General features: G+C 42.5%; 1 protein-coding gene across 1 annotated transcript in view; it reads right to left on the minus strand.

Moving 5' to 3' along the window:
• The window catches only part of SOX5 (SRY-box transcription factor 5), a 279452-nt gene that overhangs the window by 54129 nt on the left and 201187 nt on the right, over positions 1 to 24136 (minus strand). The window contains exon 9 of the mRNA XM_066549577.1: positions 868 to 1014. Coding sequence (XP_066405674.1) covers positions 868 to 1014 — 147 coding nt within the window. The remainder of the gene's footprint in view (positions 1 to 867; positions 1015 to 24136) is intronic.

Consider the following 24136-nt stretch of genomic DNA (forward strand, 5'->3'; position numbering starts at 1 on the left):
TTCTGTTTGTCTCCTACGGAGCTGCAAGCTAAAGGCACTGGAACAACTAAAAATACAGAAAAGCAATAAAACAAAGGAGAGAACAGAACTGATCTCGACAGCTGCCAGTAAAAATGGTTATGCTCAATGTCACCAGCAGATATGGCAGGCCTTGGAATCCTGCAATTGCCACAAAATCCACACTGTGCCCCTCAGATCTCCTGAGACACTTTCCTGCTGCACAGGAGAAGCAAATTCAACCCTTAGACTTTAAGTGCAGGAGATCTACAAGCTGCCAGCCACACACGACTCCCCCTCTTGTCAAATGCACAAACTGGGTAACCAAACACTTTTTAGAAAACCCAAAAATCTACAATCAAGTATTGCACAGCTTGGTGATTTCTTCCTCTAAGAGGAGAGGCCAAGCCAAGGAAAAGCCACAGGAAGTCAGAAACCCTGCAGTAAGGAGAGAGAAAAGAGACAACCTAGAGCTTGATTCATCAACACAGCAGCTCCTGATTTCAAGCCATGTCTCTCATTCCCTGAACATGTATCTCACTGGGCTGACAATGGTATTATTTATTTGTCTGGTTATTTTTAATCTGTGCTGCTTTACTGTTGGGGTACAAACAAGACACTGCTGTCAACTCAAGGAATCTCTCCTGGCGTGATGAAGGACGTGGACATCATGCTGGAGGGCACTAACAAAAAGGAAGGACACATTTTTTACCCAGCTCTTGCTGTCACCCACAGAGGACTGCTTTGTCCCTGTTCCTTAGCTGAATTCTTCCCAGATGTTTTCCCAGATGTTTCAACAATGTCCTCCCATTCCAGGGGGACACCCTGCCACAGCTCCTGCAGCCCAGAGGCCCAGGTTGGGTACAGTACCTTGCTCTTGGGAGGAGGGCTGGTTGTGCTCTTGTCTGCGTGGATGCTGGTGGGGGACACGGCAGCACCAAGGCTCCCCTGGGCAATGCCAGGGATCTTGCCTCCTGGAGACACCTGCATGGCAGCGAGCTGGGCAGCATACAACTGCTGGGAGACAGAAACAGAGAGGAGAAAACATGGGCTGGGGAGCAACACAGCACAGAAACCAGCAATAAATACATAAATAAATAAAGCATCTTCCCAAAACTTCTCCCACGGCAGAGAAAGGGTTTTCCCTCCAACGGGCATTTTTTATTTAGCAGTTGTGTGTCTGAAGACAAGTGTCGCAGGCATCTTTTATGAAAAATCCTTTCCTTAGGATTTTTCCTCCTGAGAAGCTGAGAGGCCTCAGGAACAAAATGTAACCAATGGTTATCTGCTGCTGTGGAATGTAACAGGTGCATCTGGGATTGGGCTCATGTGGTTGTTTCTAATTAATGGCCAATCACAGCCCAGCTGGCTCAGACACAGAGCTGAGCCACAAACCTTTGTTATCATTCTTTCCTATTCTATTCTTAGCCAGCCTTCTGATGAAATCCTTTCTTCTATTCTTTTAGTATAGTTTTAATGTAATATATATCATAAAATAATAAATCAGCCTTGTGAAACATGGAGTCCGATCCTCGTCTCTTCCCTCATCCTGAGACCCCTGTGCACACAGACATGAATTGTCATCCTCACTTTTGTGACTCATTCCTCCAGGGATGAAGAGAGGCATCACTGTGAGAAGTGTCCCAGCTCCCCTGTGTGCCCAGGGACTCAGGGCAGGCACAGAAGCTGATCCCCATTGCCTGAGCTGCTGGGCCATCCTTCCTTTCCTGAGACAGCCCAGGCACACCAGCACTCCCACCAGCAACTGCACCAAGCCCTGGGAAGCTGCTGGGTGTGATGGTTCTGGGCTTCCATTTCATGTTTCTTTATTTTGCTTGCTGTGTTTTCCCTGTTTTCCCCCAGGCTGTAAGGTGTCTGGGACAGGGAATGCCAAAATTGTATTTAGTAATTACTGCAGGAGTCCACTCTCAGTTGAGTTGTGGGGAACCACTAGAGTCAATATAAATATACACATATATTGATATGTGAATAAAATGCTGTCCATTAATTATTAGAAGCCCCAGTTAAATCTAAGAAACCTTAGATAGATGCAAAGATGAAATAAATACTGGGAAGGAATTTTTCCATGCAACAGCCTAGAAGAAAACCTTATTTTCAGGTGAAAAAATGGAATATATGAAATTTCAAATGTATGCTTTACTCTCACTTCAGGGATGGACATACCTGAAGAGAATGAAGCACACAGTATGGTGTGGAGTAACCTGCAAGGAGGGGTGAAACAAAATCTATAAAGCCTTCATTCATGCTTTTTAAAACCTTCTGTCCTCCTGTTATCAGATTCAACATCTCACCTCAATTTGATTTATTTTGAGAATTAAAACCAAACATTCAATAAAATTTTATAAAAGGTCCCTTGTTAGAGTCCTCTCTTAAAAGTCTCTGTCTGCAACACAAACCAACTATTCTACAGAAAAAGCAGTATCAGGCCCAGCTCTCAAAGGAAAAATATGTGTTTATGAAATTGCAAGGGTCTGAAACCTATTTAACCAGGAAGATTGCTCCTATTACAAAAAATGGAAAGAAATACACAACATGCAGCACATTTCTTAAAGTCTTACTGTTTTTGAGCTTTTGCATTGTTGAACTTGTCTATTCATATTTAAAGTTTCAGGGCATCTCCAGCCTGTACCCAAGGAAAGGGCAGTGGTGACCAAGTGCTATGAAACAAGATGGCTAAATGACAATAATTTGTAATTCATTTATTGGACAAACTGAACTCCAACAAAAGAATATTTCTACCCCTGCTTCTCTAATGGCATCAGATTTTGCAACAATCAATAAATCTCTGCAGAAATATTAAACTATCACCTAAAATACATCTCAAAACATGCAATATTGCACATGGGCAGGGGAGACAAAACATAATCATTTTGTTATAAACAAACAATAGATGTTACTTTTTAATTGCTTTTTCAGAAGCCCCAGTTCTGCCTTCCCAAAGAAGCGTTATGTACTTTTTAAATTCAGAATATTACCCATTTATTATATATGACAAAAATAAACCTACTTAAAGCTGTGGTGCTTCACTGATTACAAGGGAATGCCTTGGCCACAATAAAGCAGTCAAGACCCTACAGATAAGAAGTCCTTACATCCTACACAGTCATGAAACCAAGACCTCAAAAAATGCAAGAAAAACAATGTTATTCTCTATCACACTGGTAATACACTGGGTTTGAGCCTCTTAATTTTTACTCTCTGTAGGGTATAAGGACTTTTTATCTATAGGACTTTTTATCTATAGGGCCTTGACTGCTTTATTGTGGCCAAGGCATTCCCTTGCAATCAGTGAAGCACTACACTTTGGGCAGGTTCATTTTTGCTATACATAATAAATAAGGGTAATATTCTGAATTTAAAAAGATATATAACGCTTCTTTGGGAAGGCAGAACTGGGGCTTCTGAAAAAGCAATTAAAAAGTAACATCTATTGTTTGTTTACAACAAAATGATTATGTTTTGTCTCCCCTGCCCATGTGCAATATTGCATGTTTTGTTAATCTTTTCTCATTAACCTCTTGTGAAAATCTGCAAGGAAGCAAAATCATCAGAACAAAAGCACAATATGATGCACTTTAAAATAAGTAGGAGTTATTGTTAATTTTTTAATGCTGCCCCTCTATTTTTAAGGTATTAAACAAAAGAAACCCTTTCTCCCTTGGTCACCACCTAAACCATTTATAATTCTCCCAATATATTGAGCAGAAATATTCAGCTGAACTCTGTGAATGGACCAAGAGCTCTTGGCTGGATGACTCTGCAGCACACCAACAGCAAAGCCCTGAGGTGAGGCCAGCTCTGGAAACTTTCCCCTTGGGCATTGTTGTTCCATGTTAACAATGCTCATTACTGCTCCGAGGCTACACTCAAAATGAATTCTTGTTCCATTAATACAGAAAAGGAGAATGAGATTTAATAGCAATTTTCAAAAGGGTTGAACAAAGTGCTAGCAATTACACAGGCAGGAACAGTTGATTCAAGCACCTATAGGCATTTGGATTACAGTATTATCTCTTATTAAAATATTTTTATTAGTGAACAGTGGAGATTAAGAGCTGTTCACAAAAAAAACCACCACAGAGACAGACAGGTGGTAGGGGGAACTGAATCAGTGACTGCAATAAATTTGTTTCTGATAAAGTGTTTTTTTCAGTGAAGATATCACTGTGATGAATTTACAAATCACAGCCCCCGAGTGTCTGAACTGTTGACTGATCCACCACTTCAATTTCTCAATTTCTTTGTCATTCCAAGACCCATCATTAAAAATATACACATGAATGGCCTTGCTCTTTGTTTTTTTTGTTGGTGTTTTTTTTTTTATTTTGCATAATCAGGGGTGGGAGGAGGGAATGGTATAAAATGAAACTCACTCGGAATACATGAATTTCATTTTTCTTTACCTCAAATTTACACTTACATAAGGCACAAAAACTTAGATTAAGGCAAAAGTAATTTTGCAATTCTGCTAATTTTGAATCTGCTCAGGTGGTTTTTCAGTTGGAAAGGAAAAAAGAATTCACTGAAAACAAACATTTGATGTACATCCTACTGTGAGACAGGTTTTTATAATTACTGGCAACATAGATAAAAGCTACAGAAATTAGAATTAAAGCTGCACTCATTAGTGATTGGTAGCAATGCTTGCTAGATATTCTACCAAAAAAAGTTCTTTATTTACATATTTGAAATGCCAGATTTTATTTTTGTCTGAGTTTCCTTCTAAGATTGTTAGTCAAACATTTCAAAGGGACAGGGTAATTTGTACATCCAAACTTCAGCAAAGGCTTTTAAGTGCCCCTTGATTGCATCCAACGGGAGATTGTCAGAAAACAAAGATTGAAACACAAGGACAGAAGACTCCTTTAAAAACTCACCAAAGAACACATTACAAGGTGAATTTGCTAGCTTCCACTTTGGGCTAATTTCAGATAATAACAATAATAATAACAACAATAATAACATATATGTTATTAATAACATAAAGAGCTCAGGATCCTGAGATGCACTTAACAGTATTTTGGTTTATTTGGGGATTTACTTTATTTTGGTTTGTTCCACACAGTTCTGAACACAGCTGAGAGTTATTGCTGCCCACCTCACACCTGCCTTTGTCCCAAACAATTCCCACAAGGAGCTGCCCTCTCCCAGTGCTGAGGTGTGCAGACTCTCTGGGGAAAAGAGCCTTGTCTGCACTAATGCTTCCTTAATTCACCAAGCAAAAACCAGTAAACTGCACCAATTCACCCCAAAATGTGAACCACACAGAGACTAGAGAAAATAGGCTAAATATGGGAACAATGCACTGCTCCTTGCCATGGCCTCAAAACCCAGCTGGCTTCCTTTTAAACTCCCATCCTGGCTATTCTCTGCATTCAGCCAAAGAGAAGAAGACAGGTAAGTAAATCACACATCAAGGAACAATAATAATTATTAGAAATTTGGGACTGGGCTAGTCAATAAATAATTAATGTACTGCTTCTAATGAGAGAGCATTGGTGACACGTGGAGGAATTCTCTACCTAGAGAAATTCTGACTCATGATGTTTCAGTCAAGATCAGATGTGTTCCATGAAGGTGAACTTTAAACAGGATTTATTGTGCTCAGTAATATTTTACATCTTGTTCTGTCAGGCTAGACAACATAATAGTCTCTCTAGCCTTAAAAAAACCCTGAGACTTAGAAGGAAATGTTGAGGAAAACAAGTTCTCATTAGAAAAACTGTGCAGCATTCACAAAGAGAACAAGGCTCCACTTGTACCCAGGCACAGCCCCAGCAACCACCATCTCTCTCATGTTAGAAAAACATCACTGCTAGAATCAGTGACCACAAACAGGATTCTGGTAGCTGATCTCCGGGGTTCCAGGCTGCAGCCCTTGCTCCTGAGAATAATCCCACTGCAGTCACCAGGCCAAACAATGCTTGCTTTGACTCTAGAACAGTAACAGTGAATAAAGTCAAATATGCATGTGCAATTTATGGCAGTTCTGAGTTTTCTTAGAAACTGGTGTAATTTTGATAGGTAGGACACACATTTTAACTAAAGTACAACTCTGTATTTGTAGGAGCTTCTACGGGAAAGACACCAACTCTAACACCCTCAAACGTGAAGAATTTTCCTTGAAAAGCAGTCCTTAACTCTGCCAGGGGATAAATTCTGTTCAACTATTAGCAAGGTGAGAAGCAGCACCCACGACACAGCTGACAGCTCCTGGTGACACAGGAGGAGTGAAGGAAACTCCTGATTAGAGCCCAGACCTCGTGGCTCCTCTGTCCCAGCCTGAGCAAGAAGACAATCCTTCTACAGGATGTAGCTGTAGGAACTTATCAATGGACACTTCCTATCAGAGACCAACAAGATCTGTTAGTCTCTGGGATAAAATATCATTGCAAACTGTGTCTTCGGGATTGTCTGCTCCTTACAAGCAAAGAGATTTTAACTGGAAAACTGCCCAAGTGGCCTACACGTTCATACACACCATGTTCACACCATGTGACACTAATTGAAATAGAGTGACTATATGGAGTGCAATTGGAGAGGAAATTTGATAATGTCTTATGGAAAAAGCCTGTTGGATGAAATGCTGCAGATAAAGTGTCCCCTTCGAGGAAAGTAATTAATATTGAACATATTCTAAAATATTAAAAAAAACAAGCTGGCAACAATTTATTCCTTTAGTTTGCTGTGCAGCACCAGAATATAATGTATTATTGCTGCCACTATTATTAATTATTTCTATGCCAATGGACCTTCTTCATAGAAAGAATGGGCAAAGAATGTCTTTACACTAAGGACACCCTTCTGACAGCCTGTTGCTCATGGGGGATACAGCAAATGGCCAGAGGTGATGTGGGGCAGTGCCAACAGGCACGTGCAGCTTCAGAAGGGGCACTGGTTCTGTGAACTGCATTGCCTTTCTCAGCAGCTACTCCATCCACAGTGCAGAGCAGAGCTGACTGCTCTGTAATGAAGACAAAGTGCTTGAGTGAGGGTTCCACATGGACACGGCTGCTCCAGCACAGCTCTGGCAAATTAGCAGCTCCAAGTCACTGAAGTGGCCCAGACATTTTACTGCACAGGAGAAAACCCCACCACTGCCTATTTGCTTACCACAGGTATGCTTCCCAGGAGCTTTGGTTTTTTATACATATATCCAGATTTTTGGCAACTAGCTCAGAGCACCTGACTCCAGTAAGTGTAATTTTTCATTTGAGAGACCAAAATTCTCTGAGTGGCCGTTTGACAAAACCCTTATTTCATATTGCATTGCTTGACTTGACTGCTGCTGTACAAAATCATTCATTGTTACCCATTAAGTGCCCAGAGTAGTTAACAAGCAAGCACTGCCAGCAGAATTACTGTAAATAAGGTTCTATATATTTCAGATTGCCGAGCTATAATTAAGGCATTTCACTATTTTACACACATTTCCTTAAGCAACTCTTTCTCCAGTTTTTATTTATAGATTTTCTGTTTGCATTTTAAGTTGTTGTATTCAACAGGGAATTAAGTCAGGGAAAATCTGTGCCTGCTTTAGGACTGATACTGAATTAATTACTCCAAATCTGAATACTCCGTGTCTCCTGAAGTTAAGTGCAGAGCTTGTAGTGGAAAGATTAAGGTCAACTGCATTTCTTATTTTGAGAACACGTATTTGCTGACTTGAATGCTGATATGGTATCAGGTTCTTATATATTGATTATATTCTGAGATTCCTTGGTGACTTGTCCCCCCCCTTCTTCAGGCATGAAGCAGTGACACAGGTATTCTGCACTCAGCCTGCTCTAGAAACCTTTTCTTGAAAAGCTGTGCTAAGAAGTGAGTCCTAAAATACTGAAGTCTCCCTTTAAAGTAGCAAAGAGATGATAATCACCTACCAGAAGCAACAGTGCCAAATTAGTTTGTTGGAAGGGAAAAAGGAACAGATGTAAAAACTCACACTTGGATACCTTTTGCCCCCCTATAGCTGCATCTTTATCTTTTAACTATGATATCAAACAGTCAAAGGAGAAACATTTTCTTTCCTGTCTGTTTCCATTTCAACACTAAGAGCATTTTTGAACCATAAGTATCCCCAACGGTTGTATCCAATGTCCTTGAGGGATAAATTAACGTGGTTCCTCATTTATCTGACACATCCAGGAGTTCAGTGACATCTACTCAGCTCACTCAGAAATTTAATTTGCTCTTTGACCTGAGCTGTATTGTGTGGCCAAAGGGTCTGGGTAAAGTGCAGGAGGCAGAGAGTGACACATGGCCAGTCCATCACAAGAAGGGCTGCTCTCCTCCAGCCTGGCAGAGAGGAGGAGTGTGATGTTTGTGCTTTGAAGGGGAGCTCAGGACTGTGCCTGAGCTGCTTCCATCGTGCCAAGCCTCCCTGGGAAGAGCCCAGGAAGGAGGAAGCACAGGTAGGAGAGAATATTGAAAGGCAGAGGCCAGGGATGGACAGACCATCTGAGCTGCAGAAGAAAATGGACTTGCTCCGAGAGCTAAACTAAACCAAATTGATTTCTAGAATAGTTCTGAAGAGTTTTTTTTCCTGTTTCACATTTTCCTTAGCAAGAAACACCAATAGAATGTGACACAGCATCTTTATTTAGCTGTGTAAGTTATTTTATTTTATTTCCTTTTATTTTACTTTTGGAGGTGGAGAAAGTAGAGCAAGGTTATTATTTGGGGGGAAAAGAATGTCACCCATCCAGTGCAACCTTTCCAGTTTCTGACTAAATTTACTGCTCATGTAATATTTTTTCATGTTCATTGCTTTAAAATCTCCTTCCCCAAGTCCCCAAGAAAGCCAACAAGTCCCACCTGATCCTGTGAGGTCCTGCTGTGAAGCTGAGGTGTCAGTCCAGGGCAGCAGCTCCCCAGCAGCACCTGTGATCCCTCTCCATAGAAGCAGAATATTGCACAAGGACTAAGGAAAGCTCCAGCTCACACCCACCTTTCCTTTGGCCTGGACCCACATGGAATCCCCTCTTCTGAACAGAGTTCTTTTGTTCTAGGCACTGTTAAAGTCAAGGCTTGCAGAAAAAGTCCATCAAACCTGTTAGACCTGTGGGAAACTGTAATTCCAGTCACTGGCAAAGAGACTGCCCCAGTTTTGAACCAGAATATTTTGAGCCTCACTGTGTCAGAGCAAATCTGTGTTCCAAACCAGAAAGCAGCTGAGTTTTGCTTTGGTCAGACTTCTGATGTTCTCAACAGGGAGTCCCATCAACCTGAAACTCCTGGGAGTGCCTAACTTCAAATGAGCCCCACTGCTGCAAGTTGGGTAACCTGGTTGCTTAAAACCACAAATGTGGGTTAGTTTAACTGGGGTGCTTGGGCTTGGGAGGGGACAGGCTACACAGAGGAGATGTTAGAGTATGGGAGTGCCGTTATCTGAACACAGATTTGCTGAGAGAGCAGAAAGCTCTCAATTAATGTAATTATTTTGGAGTTAGCTTCACTGTAGGAAAGTCCCTCTTTAACAGAATGAAGTAACAGAACCGATAGCTGTTCGATTTCTTATTTGATTTTTATGATAAAATGGGTGTGCTCTGTAAAACTCCCCCTCCAATGGAGCCCATAAAACTCCACAGAGCCTGGAACCTCTGTGAAGCTTTGGCAAACCTCTCAGGAAATAACATAAGAAGATGTTTTTTGGTTCATCTCACTATTTCCATGCTTACACTGATGTAATGGGAAAAGTGACACTTTCCATACTCCATTAGGACATGTACAGAAGTTCAGTCGTTAATTCTTAGAGAATTTGTTCCCTCAAAGTGGTCTCTGCAAACATCTGAAATCCCTGAGGGTTCAGTTTCTGACTCCCACTACCAGGAACTGCAGCCAGCAAGGTCCAGTCACACTGCAAGGCCAGGCTGCCACCCATGCACAGAAAGCTGGATCTCCCTCCAATGTTCCTCTTTGGCACATCCTACACTGGAGGTTTAAGGAGCTGTGGGCACAGCAACGTGACTGAAAGCCAAAGGGAATTTTATCTTCACCCTTCATGTCCCTCTCATGCTGTGCAAGCACAAGAAGAGCCATGAGATGAACTCTGGAGCTCTGCTCTGGTGCCACCAACTCATGAGGACAGCCAGGAATGGCTGGAGCCTCCTGTTCCCACAGCAAGGGCAAGTTCTGTCCCTAGCATCAGTCCAGCTTGGGGAAATGCAACCTTCCCCACATTTCTGCACTGCACACTTCTCCCACTGCCCCATATTACCCCAGCTCATCTGGGTTATGTCACCACATTTCCCTTCCCAGAGAAAAGCAAGGCACAATTCTTCCCAAGAATATCTCTGGGTTTCGCACTCTCTGAATATCCAAGTTTGCTGTGCCTGTGTTTGTGCAAAAGCAGAATGCAATGTGGAGATTGTTTACCCACAGTGATGGTGCTTTGTTTCCTTGGCCTGTCAGGGCCAGGTGTGTCTGTGTGTGTCGGGACAGTCACGAGATTCTGGGCAGTGCAGGGTTGAGTGCTTGGCAGATTCAGTTTAGATGTAATGTGATATACAATATATATATAATAATATAGTATATATATAGTATATATATAGAATATATATAGTATATATATAGAATAATATAGTATAATAAAGTAATTAATTAGCTTTCTGATATCCATGGAGTCCTCCTCACCATCCCTCCCTGCCATGGGGCCATCCTGTTTCCACAGGTCACCCTAAGGAAGGGCCCACTCTGCTTTGTCTCTTCAGCATTCTGCCCTCTGGACTAGACAAGAGTGAGTGCACAAACCCACCCCTCTGAATTTTGGTTATTGAGGCAAAAAGGATGTCCTGATGTCCTTCACAAGGCCACAAACTGCCATTTACCTCCCAAAGAATTCCACATAGCCACGTATTCCACAGTAACTAATTATCACTGATTTACTAGAAACAAGCTCTATAAACCATTAGCACATCTGATCCATCCCTGATTATTTATTAAATTGGGTTTCCACAACTATTTTTGAGGCACTGAGTAAACTGGAAAAAAAAGAAAAAAAAAAATAGACTCCTGAGTGAAAACAGCGCTTTTTGAAAACTGCCCTCCACACCAATTTCCAGTATGGAAATTTGTAACAGAAAGATGGATCTGCTTGTACAAAACCATGAAATACTGAAATTATCTTAGGAGACATTTTTCAATTGTTAATAATACAGCTAGGTTATAAAAAGAGCTAATCCATATCTTTAAATTGTTCATCTGGAAATTTGGATTAGGAGGAAAAAACCCCAGCAATTTTCATGTTTTATAATGAAGTATCAAAACACAAAACTCTTTTCAATCCAAAAAAATGAGTCAAAATTGATGTAAAAGCACATTTTAAATTGCTTCTGGCTGAGTAGCTGCCTACAAAGCAGAAGGGGTGGGAGCACCAAAGAGTTTGCAATGGAAACACCAAGAAGCTTTTACTGCAGTCACACCAACAAGAAATAAATGCTATCATGAAGTAATAACATCCTCCAGAAATCTTTCTTTATTACCTCATTCCCAAATTTCTCATTTCACTTGAGTTTCTTGGGTCTGAGGATGGGGTTACTGAGTGAGGAGGTGTTTGAGTGGGTGTGAATTAGGGGCACTGCTCAAATAGAAGCTATTTTAACAGTTCTGTGTTTAATTCAGTCTGGAACTCAGTAATTTTTTTTTTTTCAGGTGAAATACTCACACATTCCAAGGCTAAGAGTGACTTTGGCAAAGCACACACAATACCTAGACTTACTCATTATTATTATTATTATTGAGTATTAGAGAGGAACTCATGCTTCTGCTCCTTTGCTACCTCCAGCACTCTGCCCACCAGTCTAACAGAATGCTCATGCTCTCATTTCCTGAGCTCAGAGACTCTCCTCAAAACTGGATATTTCCAGTGACTGGGTCAGAAAACACCACTGATGGCTGCTCTGCCCCAGCCCTGACTCCAGCAGCCATGCTCACAGGAGCCCACTGCAGATGTTCTAACACCTGCCTGCTCAGGTGATGCACAGCCTGTTTGAGTGACCCTCTTTGGGCTGCTCAGGGCGGCTGCAACCTGCAGAGAGAGAGTGAGCAGCACTCATGGCTTCCTCAGCCAGCCACAGGTAAATTCATCTCCATCCCACAAGCAGAAATTCTCCTTGCCTCCCTCCACAGAGCAGTAATGCCCTCCCCGCAGTCCTTTCCTTTCTAATGACCAGGGAAAAGGAATCCAGAACAATCCAGAAGAGGGAAGGTCTGTGCCTGCCATGGTTGACATCTGGAGCATTCCTGCCATGGAACTTTTCTGTGACAAACAGCAGCACTGCCCAGGGCTGTGGCCCAGCGTGGGAGGCAGGAATGAGGCAGGAACACTGCAGCCCTCCATTACGCAGGGACACTCCTTGTTTGTGCCAAAATCAGCAACTGCAGAACATCTCTCAGCTTCTCCAGCTCACACCATGGCCCAGCACAGGCCTCTGCTCAGTGATCACATTCACCACAGGAAAAACCAGGGCTAAAGCAGCAAAAAGCACTTGCCAGTATCCCAGCCCCTAAATGCAATACTCACCCTGCCCATCCATATTTCTGTTAACATTAACATCAGCATCACTGACCACTGCCCAAAGTCACCTGGCATGCAATGGTAAGAACATGGCTATGAAAGCACAGGGAAGCAATGCCCTGAGAGCAGCACCACGGGATATTCACACCTCCCAGAGATGGAAAACTCCACTCACACAGGGAGCTGGGAGTCCCCTCTGACCCCTACTCCGTGGCTTTCCCAAATTCCAAATGCTCCAGAACTGCAGAGGCAGCTGTTCCTGCTGCTCCAGACACCACAGAAATATTCTGACTTTACTGCCCACCATTACTAGTTACTAACTGGAATTACCTAGGACAATGAAAAAGGAACCTGAGACACAGCAGAAAAGGGACATAAACTGAGAATAGTCTGAGCTAGTCACCCTCATCTCGCTTTAAAAAAATTGGAATGGAACTTGCGATGTTATGCCAGATGATTTATATGTGTTAGGCATCCATGGTTAAAGGTTATTCTCATCCCACCATCCTGAATAATAAAAAAAAGGGAAAAAGTAGCTAGTCTGTGCTCAGCACGTCTAATTGTTAAAAATTTTGTGCCAGCAGCTGAATTTAAAGTGAACTGTGTCCTCTCTGTATCTCATGAAAAACACAGGTTTCCTTTTTTCTTGTTGTACAAGTCAGAGGGAGAGAGGCTTTGTCTCCCTCAAAGCCTCCAATGGGTAAGGCACAGAGCTGCATTTTCAGGATACAACATGTGGGGAAGGGCACACAACTCCCCCACAGTTGCCTGCAAATTCCTTTGGCTTTGTGTGGAGAACATATATGTTAACATAAAGTGGAGTGTGAACCCAAGGAAAATGAAGACAAACACTGACAGCTGGCCAATCCTGCCCTTCTTTACTGTGTTTGCCTCAAATATAGTATGTTTGTAAGAATGTGTGAAACACTTCTGAAAATAACAAGCATGGGAACACACAATTTACAATCCTCCTCAGAAGGGTCTGATTTACTGAAATTCATGGAGAGACGTCAGCAGATTTCCAGGAGGAGTTACAAACCTAACTTGGTCAATATCCTGTGAATTTGGGAACCTGTGAATTTCATTGGATGGCTTTTCTTCCATGGCCAAGGTGACAGAGATTTTATTTAATAATTCACTTTTCATTTTTATCTTCAACTTAATGTCTCCCAGAGAACCAGACTGTGCTTGTACCACACACAGTAGTTTCTTTCAGCAGTGGGCTGTTCCACACTGCAGAAGGGCACTGACCAATTTCTACTCCCACCCAGCCAGGCTGCGGGACAGGGAGCCCTTGCCTCCTCAGCCCAGCAGTGACTGGCAGTCTGTCTGTCTGTCTGTCTGATCCTCCTGCCAGGGAATTTGGAGAAGGAGATTCACACCCCCAGCACACAAGGGACATATGCTGCAGGGCTCATCCCCAGTTAAGGCAGACCAGTTAAGGTGAGGTAGATCTTTGTCCTTCAAACACACTTCTGTTCTGCAACTGCAGGCCCTGACCTCAGCATTCCATATCCTGCAAGCACGGGGAGCTTTCAGCTGCAGCAGGAGGAACTTTGACTGAAAGACAACAGTCATCCTGAAGGGCCCTTTGCCTTAATTTATTGTGTGAGGGGATTATACTGATTTTAATGAGCTTAGGATAAGCAACATCCTAGAGAATGCACATCACAGATTTCCTCATGAGGTTGGAAATATCTTACCAAATTATTGTTGTCGGAAATATCTTACCAAATTAACTGGAATAATTCTAATAATAATAAATAATATATAATACATAAACAATACATAGTAATAAATAATTATAAATTTATGTTATAATTATATAAATACTATAATGTATATTATATATATAATGATTATATTATAATACTTATAACACTATATTATAATTATATTATGTTATAATAATATATATTACATATAATACTTATATTATTATATATAATACTTATAAGTATATAATATATATTAAAATATACATTATTTATGATAATATAATACTTATATTATTATATTATAATATTTAATGAATAGTATTTGAATAATGCTATTTATATTATATATTAATAGATAATATTATATATTATATTGATTATGTATTATAGTATTACTTATAATATTATATGATAATGTTTGATAAACAGTATTAATTATATATATTTATATAATTATAAATTATATATATAAAGATATAATTCATAATTATATAAATATATTTATAAATTTATAATTATAATTTTAAATTTATGATTAGAATTAGTGTCAAATTGTTCCCTTAGAGCCATTGCTCTTACAGATGACACCTCAGTGTCATCACTGACACCTTTTTAGACTTCTGACCCTCCCTGAAGTAAGGCACTGCATGAGCTGTGAGCTGTTTTGCCTAACAAGGCTGGCAACATGCAGGAGATGCTCAGGGCCAGGATGAGGTGCCCTAGCAGGATCCCATGGCATTTTCAGACCTGGGGCTGCGCTGCCCCAAAGCCCACGGTCAGCTGTCCCCCCTTCCCCCTGAGTGCCCTTGGGGCACAGGGAACCCCCACAGATGGGCTCTGGTCGCACTGGCCAGCAAAACTGGCCTAGGAAACCCAAGAATTGTCAGCAGAACTGTCCCTCCTGCCTCCCTCTGCCCTGCCTGCCCTCCACACCCTGATGGCTGTTACTGAGCTCAGCTGTCACTCTCTGCACCAGGGAGAGATGGATGGGACACACCAAGCCCAACCTAAGTGACCTTTGGATGTGACAAGATTTTTAGGTCAGTCCTGCTAAATGGAAGCCTTGGTGGATGGAGGCTCGCCTCAGGGTGAAATTTCCAGTGAATTTATTATCTCCCAATGCCCTTTGGACTGCTTCCCACCATCAAACACCATGGCAGCATTCAGAACAGGAAGAAATACATTAACTGGAATCTGATCGTTTTAAAAGGTTACAGCTGCCCAAATATAATTTAATTTCATACTTGCCCTTTGAGGGTTTGGTGTATATTTTCATTTTATGACTGCAAATGATAAAGCTCTTAAGATTCCAGGCAATAAAAAGGAAAAGGGGGGAGAAAGTATTTTAAGGGTTGGATGTCTATTCAGCTCATAGTCAATGAGCAAAGTGACAAATCAGCTTTTCTAAAAAAATGGAACATTTCCTCAGTTTGTAGTAGTCATTTCTCTCCACACTTGCTGGGGAACAATACCTTTTAGTGAAAACAAACCTGGAATGCCACCCAGTGTGATAGGAAAGAAGCATTTGCTGTGCAAGCATCTCCCTATCCTACATCCCTAACGGACTTGCTTCAGAGGAGCAATTGATGGGAAGTGAAATAAAGTAATCTGAGGGAACTCTTACAAAAAAAAAATGAAAGCAATCAGACTTGAGAAATGCTGAAATCCAACCAGAATACTCTGAGTTTTAACTGGGTAAGCTATGGTTTTTTTCTAGAATCTCTTCTAACTTCTTTCTGAGCTCAGTTTATGCACAAATCTCCCCATGCCCAGGGTAAGAATCAGGATAAAACCCTGCTTTTGGGGCAGTTTGCTTGGAGTCCCACACCTGTGTAGTAACAAAATCCTGCAAAACCAGTGTGCAGCAAGGACACCCCAGTGCACAACATGCCATACTGGGAAATGCTGCTCTCTCTCTTTTTCCCCACTGCAGGTGGAAGAAGCACTGAAACTCAAATGCTGCCACACAAATGTGACCTGGACTGGAGGCAGGAAAAGCCAAGCACGTGTGTCTTTCAGTGTATCCCATGAAAACTGTGTCACCAAATGAGCACCACCTCACCATCACACAGGCTGACAGAATTTTGACAATTTTCTCCTTTCCACACAACCAAACATGGGAAAAATGAAAGAGCTGTAGATAGGAGCAAGGATGAAGTGCAGTGCTGCACATCCCATTCTCAAAGCCACCGCAGGAAATGAATTCTTGCTGGGCTCCCAGATCCCTTCAGGGCCTTTGAAAATGCTTCCCAAGCCCCCACTGATCCCCAGTGCCCAAATTTCCCTGCCCAGCCCTGGAGCAGGGCAGAGCACAGAGCAAAGCTGCCATGGCAATGGGATCAGCAGGGATGGCAGCCCTGAGGGAACCCTGCTCCTGGGCAGCCACTGGCACTGCAGGACAGGGAGTTAGAGCAGATTTAGGGATCCTCCCTGCTCAGGAGAGCCCTGGGCTGACCCTGCAGCCCCAGCACAGCACAGGGAGCTGCTGCAGGCAGCCCAGGGGACACAAAATTCACTAGAGCTGAAACCATGAAGAACCTCTGAAAGGAGAAAAGGAATTTGGGGAAACTGAGCTTATGTATTGGGGAAAAACTGCACTTTGACTTAACTTCGGGCACAAGCTTAGGCTATCCAGGCACAACAGAATAAGTTTGACACTGTGAAAGCTGCATCTCCAGATAACCTGGTGTCTTCTATTGAGAAAAGTTCCACTGATGACTTTGGAAAGGAAAACAGAGCAAGGCTCCTGATCTCAGTGGTTTGCTGTCTAGCACTTTGATCTACAGCAATTAGGTATTTCATAGTTTCAAACGGTGCCTAATATCAGCCCCCCATTCATAAAAGGGTGATTAAATACCCTGGCTGCTAACAGTCAAGCCTGGCAAGCAATCAGGGTTTACTAAAAGAAAGGGTAAGAGTTCAGAAACTTCCAAAGGCTTGCACAGTTCTTGCCATATGCAGTTCATGTCCCAGGCCAGAGATGCACTCCTTGTGCACACATTTACTGTTCTGTTTGCTCACTCCTGTCCCCTTCTGCCTTGGCTCCTGAAAGTGACCTGCACTTTGGGCACCAAAAATGGCCATGGAACAGACTGTAGGGAGAAATAAGGCACAAATAGAAATCCTTACACATTCAGATATTACAGCAACCTGCATCTGACAGCAAACCATGTCATCTGATGTGGGCACAACAGAGAGCAACACTCCCAGAGAGGATTTCCTGAGCTGTGTTTTAGGATGAATAACTGCAGTAATTTGATTGTGGACCCACAGCAGTAGGTCTGTATCAGCAGGTACCAGTTAGTGCAGGTTTGTCAGGGTTCCCCCTGTCCCACAGGCACTGCAGAGTGAGCACATCACTGATTTGCACTTTTCCTGTGTGCTGCTCTGCTGGGGACTGTAAATACACACTGCTGGCAGAGTTCAGCAAGGAAAGGTGAACTCCAGAAATATTCACAAAAACTTCCCAGGCTGACTGCAGCTTCCACTTTTCACAGGAGCCCCAGAAGGGCCCAGTTTGTGATTTCAGAGAGAGCTCCCCCAGCCAGACAAGCTCCACTCAGTGTGGCTCCCCTCCTCTCCCCCCTCTGGACAGTTTGCTCAGGATTATACAATCTGATTTGCATGATTATATAATCTTCTTTTCAGCAACATCCCTCTGAAAAGAGCAAACAACATAATAGGAAAACCAGCAGCACAAGCCAACTCTTTCAAAACCCAGTGTCTGGAATGTGCAAAGGACACAAAGTAAAGGGGGGGGGGGAAAAGAAAGTTTTTTTGGTTCCTTTACCAGATTTTTCATACAGACCTTTCCCAGGAGCATTAATTCCCAATGAATGTAAGCCAAGAAACAATGGGAAACACAAACACCTCACAGACCTGCACTGTTGCCACTATAGGAAGGGAAGCATCTCAAGGTGTGTGTGAAGGTTGTTATCTACTTCTTCTACAGCAGAAGTTACTTTGGGGCAGTGCAAGAACTCTCAGAAGGTCTTTCCCCACCCTGGCTTAAGACACTGGCGGGCAGGCGCTGCCACTGCTGCTGTTCTGACACTGGTTTTGTCTTGCTGAACTCAGCTTTGACACCACAGTTCCACTGATCTGGAGCTGGGGTTCTGTGGCACAGAAGCATAAATCAAGTCCTGGCTGACACAGGTGCCTCCACTCCTTGTCTCTTCCTTCAAACACTCAGACTTTGTCTCAGGACACTGAGTAAGTGAAGCCTGTCATATTCCAATCTGCAAACAGGCTCTTCTGCTGGCTGCTAAAACTACTTATGATGTCAGTTACTTCAGCAATATTCATCTAAAATTAATGCCTTATAAATAATCAAGGAGTAATCTGCTCCCGTCTGTCAGGCTAACCCCAAAAAGGAGCAAGTGTAACATTTTTGCAGGAGAAAAGAAATGAAGGCTGGCCTGACCTCCTGAGCACACTTGCCAGACAGGCACACACTCCTCCCTGCATGACCTATTTTATTTCCCTGCTCACACCATGGAGATGTCTCACACAAATAGCCACTAATTCAGGGACACTGAGGCTGCCACCCAGGGCAGCTGGGCATCTTGATGCTTTGTCAGGTTTCCAAAGGTTTTAGTGACTTGTTATCTCTTCTCCACATGAAACAGAGCTTTGTTTAACTAGTCCATGCAGGTCAGTGTTCAACGTCTCACCTCCCCAAAAATTGGGATATGGCTATGGATCATGGCCTAACATGCTGCAGCACCTTACAGCATGTGAAGGGCCTGTATGAAAAGCACACTGAGGACAGAGATGGTTTTTAGTTAAAACACGAAGTTAGGGAACAATTTACAGCTAAAAAACTTCACTTACAGCTGAAGTGCTCCTATAGCATAAGCTCCAGTGCTGCAGTACTTCCAACTGCTTCTGAAAGCTGCTCTAAGCTACTGCCCAATAAACCCTGCAAGGATCAGAGAACATCTGTTCCTGTCACCAGAATCAGATTCTGTACCAGTTATCAGGCTCCCCATCAGCTGCAGGATGGACCACTGAGCACCTGGGGGTTTTCACCTTTGCCATTTGAGAACTCCACAGCTTTCTTAGCAGAGACAAAGACCAATGCACCGTGCTAGAACAGTCCACCTACAACAGCTCAACTTCTCTGAGACCATTAAAAGGATTAATGGTCCCCTAACAGAAAATCACTGAATAATACTGTGATCAGACATACACGGTCCCTACAAGAAAAAGGCACAGAAATGGTTATTTTGGGATAACTCATGAGAGGAGAACTCTTGTGGCAGAGAAGGACAAAGCCAAATGGAAACAACACAAATGATGAGGTGAAAGGAAACAGGATAAATGTGTGCATACAGAACACAAGGATTTGCTGTCCTCGTGCTGAGGCTCATAGGTAAAGAGACAGCAGCATGGAGCTGAAGGCTGGTAAATAGGGAATAACACAGAAAAGATGTTATTTCCATTGGCCAAATGGCTTCGAGGAAGCCAGGGGTGGGGCAGGAGGAGCAGGAGCTGCCTGACCATCTCCTCACAGGTTTTCTTCCTTGCTGAGAAGTGCTGAGCCCATGTGAGCTCAGGAGAGCAGGGGGAAGGCTGGCTGCACTCCTTGCAGCCCATTTGCATATGTTCTTAGTATGCAGAATGGCTCTGGGTGTAATTGAATTGTTGTTTTTGCCTCTATTAATACATATGCAAATGAGTCACTCGTGCAGCTGTGCTGTATTAATCATATGTGTGCTTCTGTCTGTCTGCCCTGCAGACTCAGGCCTGGAGGGAGGGGGAGAGGGAATTCAGCCTGACCTGGAGGAAAACTCACTCATGCACACAGACCTCTGCTAGCAAGCAGCAGGCCTGAGCCACCACTGCAAGGCACACAGGCTGGTCATCTTCCAGTCTTTTTTTCATTTTTCATAGATACGCATGGAGTCTGAAAGTTCTGCAGAAAGGACTGTTAATCTAGATAAAATGAATGTGCTACCCCTGCTAATTCCTTCCCCTGGAGAGGGGAGGGAGCTCTAATTTGACAAGGCACCGAGTAGCCATGGTATTGTTTTACCATGTGTATTTACTGCCTGCAAATGTCCACTGTGGTGTGTTCTCAGATACCCACAGTGCTCAGTAAAACACAAAGCATTCCCATGCAGTCTTCTGTGATCACCGTCTTCCCTACATTGACTGCATTCTGATAAAATGATGTGATCAAGCTTTTTATCCAAATCTATTTTCATAGAATATATTTGGTTTACCCATAAAGCTGTGTAAGATTCTATCAAAGGCAAGATGTGCTATTTAAATGCCAACTCCAAAGCACACTTACCCACCATGAACAAGATTTATTTGAGCTGTGCTCTGCGGCTCAGGCTTTTACACAATCTACCACAACCTCTGGTTCCCAGCAGGTATCCAGAAAGACAGGAGTGGTTGCACCTGGAGTTGCAAGGCTTGCTCTGGAGTGAATTGAGAACTTTTTCATTTAAAAATGTTGGGATTTTTCAGAGGTGCTCTTGGCAATCCACGGCCTCTCACCCCACACCTTACTTTTAGAGTTTACCGAGTATCTTAAAACCATCACTAAGAAACCTTGGAAAGATAAAACTTTTAGAAGACAACTTACCCCACAACAACACAGAGCTATTCACCCTGGTCAGATGGCTGCAGCTTCTTTTACATGCAGAGTTCTGGGCCCCATTTTTCTAGCTGGAGGACCTTGGTCTTCAGTGACACTTTTGAAATACCCACCTTGGCTACCTGTGTGCATTACAGGTGGCAAATACCCAGTGGCCAACAATTCACTTCCACAGCCAGAAAGAACTGGCAGACAGAAGCAGAGAATATAGAATAACATATAGAATATGCTATATTCTATATATAATAGAATATATAAGATTATAATAATTGTATATATATTCTATATATAATAGAATATATATAATAAATATAGAATAACCTGCATAATGCAACAATTTAAAAAAAAATTGTTTAAAAGGGCATCCAACAATAACTGTTGCTTTATTACTCTTCTTATTATTGTTATTTGTGATGGCCACAGCAAACAGCACAGACATGCACTGAGCTAATGGCAGATGGACAACTGCCATCTCCTGGCTATGCTAATGAGAAATGCCACTTTTCCTGCACTTGGTTGTTTTTTCCCCAGATGTGTGTGCTTACAGTGAAAAAACTAATTCTACTTTTTTTTTTTTTAATACTTAAGTGGATTGCATGAGTATTATAATATTGTAATTAAACTGTGCACTAATGATTCAATGAAGTCAGAGTCCAATTAATGAGGACAGGTAAAGTAAAAAACAAACAGGGGCAGGATGCTCTCGCTGTTGAAAAGCCAGCTTAGATGGTATTTAAAGGAAGACACTGCCCAGCAAATAGAAGAAATAACCCTGCACTGCTAAAAACCAGTTTACTTCCCTGTCAGCAAAGAACTGGTGACAGCAATATCCCAAAGAGGTCCCCAGTGCAGAGCAAATGAATAATGGATGAAGCATTGCCCTCTCTTGGCTGCATTCACTGGGGACAATAATGGGGTGCTAGACTTTCCCTTCACCAGAAATAATTCAGATGTCTCTGCAGCTCTGGCAACCTGACTTCCCAAAACAAGGGGAGAATAAAGTTTTCAATATTCAGATGCACCACTACAGTGTCTGTACAGCTTCTTCAGAGTCTCCTTTCACAGATCTGAGGTGCTGTAACACTGGAAGGTCAACTGCCTAACCTGGCAAAACTGGTTATAAATAGAGGTTATAGCAAGAAATTAGAAAGAGATACGCAAAAACCCCTCCAGTTTTGACAATTAATGCATGCCAATATGGCAATATCTCTTTAAGAGCAAGGGGAACTTCTGTCCTCAGCACCATTTCAAGTGAAACTCAAGGAGATACTCCAGAGAAATACCCTGAGCTGGGGTAAGTGGAGATCTATCTGTAGCTCATCCCTGCAATGGTGAAGAAGCCAAAAGGAAGCTGATATGTAAGAAAAAAAAGGTTTCTGACTGAGAAGGCTTTAATTTTACTTTTACGTCATGCTTTACTTTTGTTCCAGAGTAACAGATGTTTTATGGAATACTTGTGTGACCACTGGAACACTCTGCCTCCTGACCAGCCCCTGCACACTTGTTAGAGTGCTCTGTCCTTCCCAGTGACTATGGATCCTTGGGATACCTACAAGCAAGGCTTTCCAAAGGAAAATTTGTACTGAGCTGACACCTAAATAACAGCAGGGTGAACAATCCTGCACAGCCCTCAAACTCCAAACAGGCTTAATTTTTTGTCAAAATCTAATCTCTTACATCAGTGCCTGCTTGAGGCCCAAATATTTCCAAAACTGTGGTCCAGTTTTTAAAATTCCATTTAAATCCAATCCCTGGTATGCATCTTACCACACAACTAAGAGAACAGGTCTGTAGTAAGAAAAATCAATTGAACTGTGTTCTTAATATAAGGAAGTAGACACTAAAAAACTTGGTCAGATGGTTTAAGGTCTAAATATGCTCCTCATCTTTATACAAATAAAGAGACTAAAAAACTTGGTCAGACTGTTTAAGGTCTAAATGTGCTCCTCATCTTTATACAAATAGAGAATCCAGGACTCTCCTAAGGACTGGTGGCCAGAGCTCAGACGCAGCTCAAGTGCTTTCACACTCAGGCACTGATGGCAGCTTCTCCTGGTTCACACACTGACAGATTTGGACATGATGCTGAACACAAGCACAAATAATTATGAAGGCCTGCCTCACACTGAGATGAAGAGGGAAGAAAGTTTGAGTGCTGGCACTCCCAACTTTTTGGGGTGTTTTTTTTCCAAGAGCAGATGTTTGCAGGAAGTCTGTATTACATCAGACTGCTCTGGTGTTTTGACAGGACACAAAATGTCCATACAGTAGGACTGCACAGGCAGCTGTCATTATTCATCCAGCATTATCTCTCAATGGAGTTATGGGTATATAAAGCATTTGTGTCACTGCCAATTAATCAGTTGTTGTCACTATCTGGTTATCAAACAAGCAATCTGGGAAATCTGAACCATTCCCACTCCCAATGGTGCAGATTCCTCTCACTTTTCACGCTGTGTGATTAGTTCCCCTCTTTCCTAATGCTCAGAAACTACTCACAAAAAACTTTTTATCAGAAAAGAAACTTTCAGATGCAATTTTATAAAGAATTTGCTCAGATTTACAGTAACATCTATTTCATACTTAGCTATGCCCACGATGACTGGCACCAGAACAAACCCTGCAGTTTAGTTTGTGCAAAACTTGCTACCCCACATCTCTGTTTACAGCTTTCGGTGCTGATCTCCAGGGTGGAGGAACTGAATTCCCTTGCCTGCTGAAGCACACAGGAAAAAAACATCATACAAGGCATCCAGCAGTACTGTTGAGTCATTAGCCCTGTTCAGTAAAACACAGTCACAATTTATGTTCAGTTTTCTCTCATCTGAAACATAGCTGCCATCCTGCACCACTCCTGAAGAACAAGACCAGGTGATGTTTATGAGGGGATAACTTGATGTAAGAAACCCTGTGCTTACCCAGAGGGATTTCACCACACTGATGCTCAGGACTGACTTTTCTCAGTAACAAAGGAAAACTAAAACCGCTTTTTTCCCCCCAAATGGCATTTTTGTCACTCAAAGTGGGAATGAGTGAATACAGGGGGCTGACAGACAGAGCTTTATCAGAGGACAGGTTCAAGCTTGCACTGTGGCAGTTCCATCTTTTCCAGCCCCATCCCTCTGCTTCCTTTACAGCCTCTGACAATGCAAGGGGGGTCAGCTTCCATCCTCACTGAGCCACTGCTCTCTCTGTGGATCCTGGGAATCAAGGCAATCCCACAGGGCAAATATCAGAATCTCTACACCCCAGAGGGGACTCAGAGGTGGGGAGAGGAAC

This window comes from Molothrus aeneus, chromosome 5 (assembly GCF_037042795.1).
Source record: "Molothrus aeneus isolate 106 chromosome 5, BPBGC_Maene_1.0, whole genome shotgun sequence".
Taxonomy (NCBI): Eukaryota; Metazoa; Chordata; class Aves; order Passeriformes; family Icteridae; genus Molothrus; species Molothrus aeneus.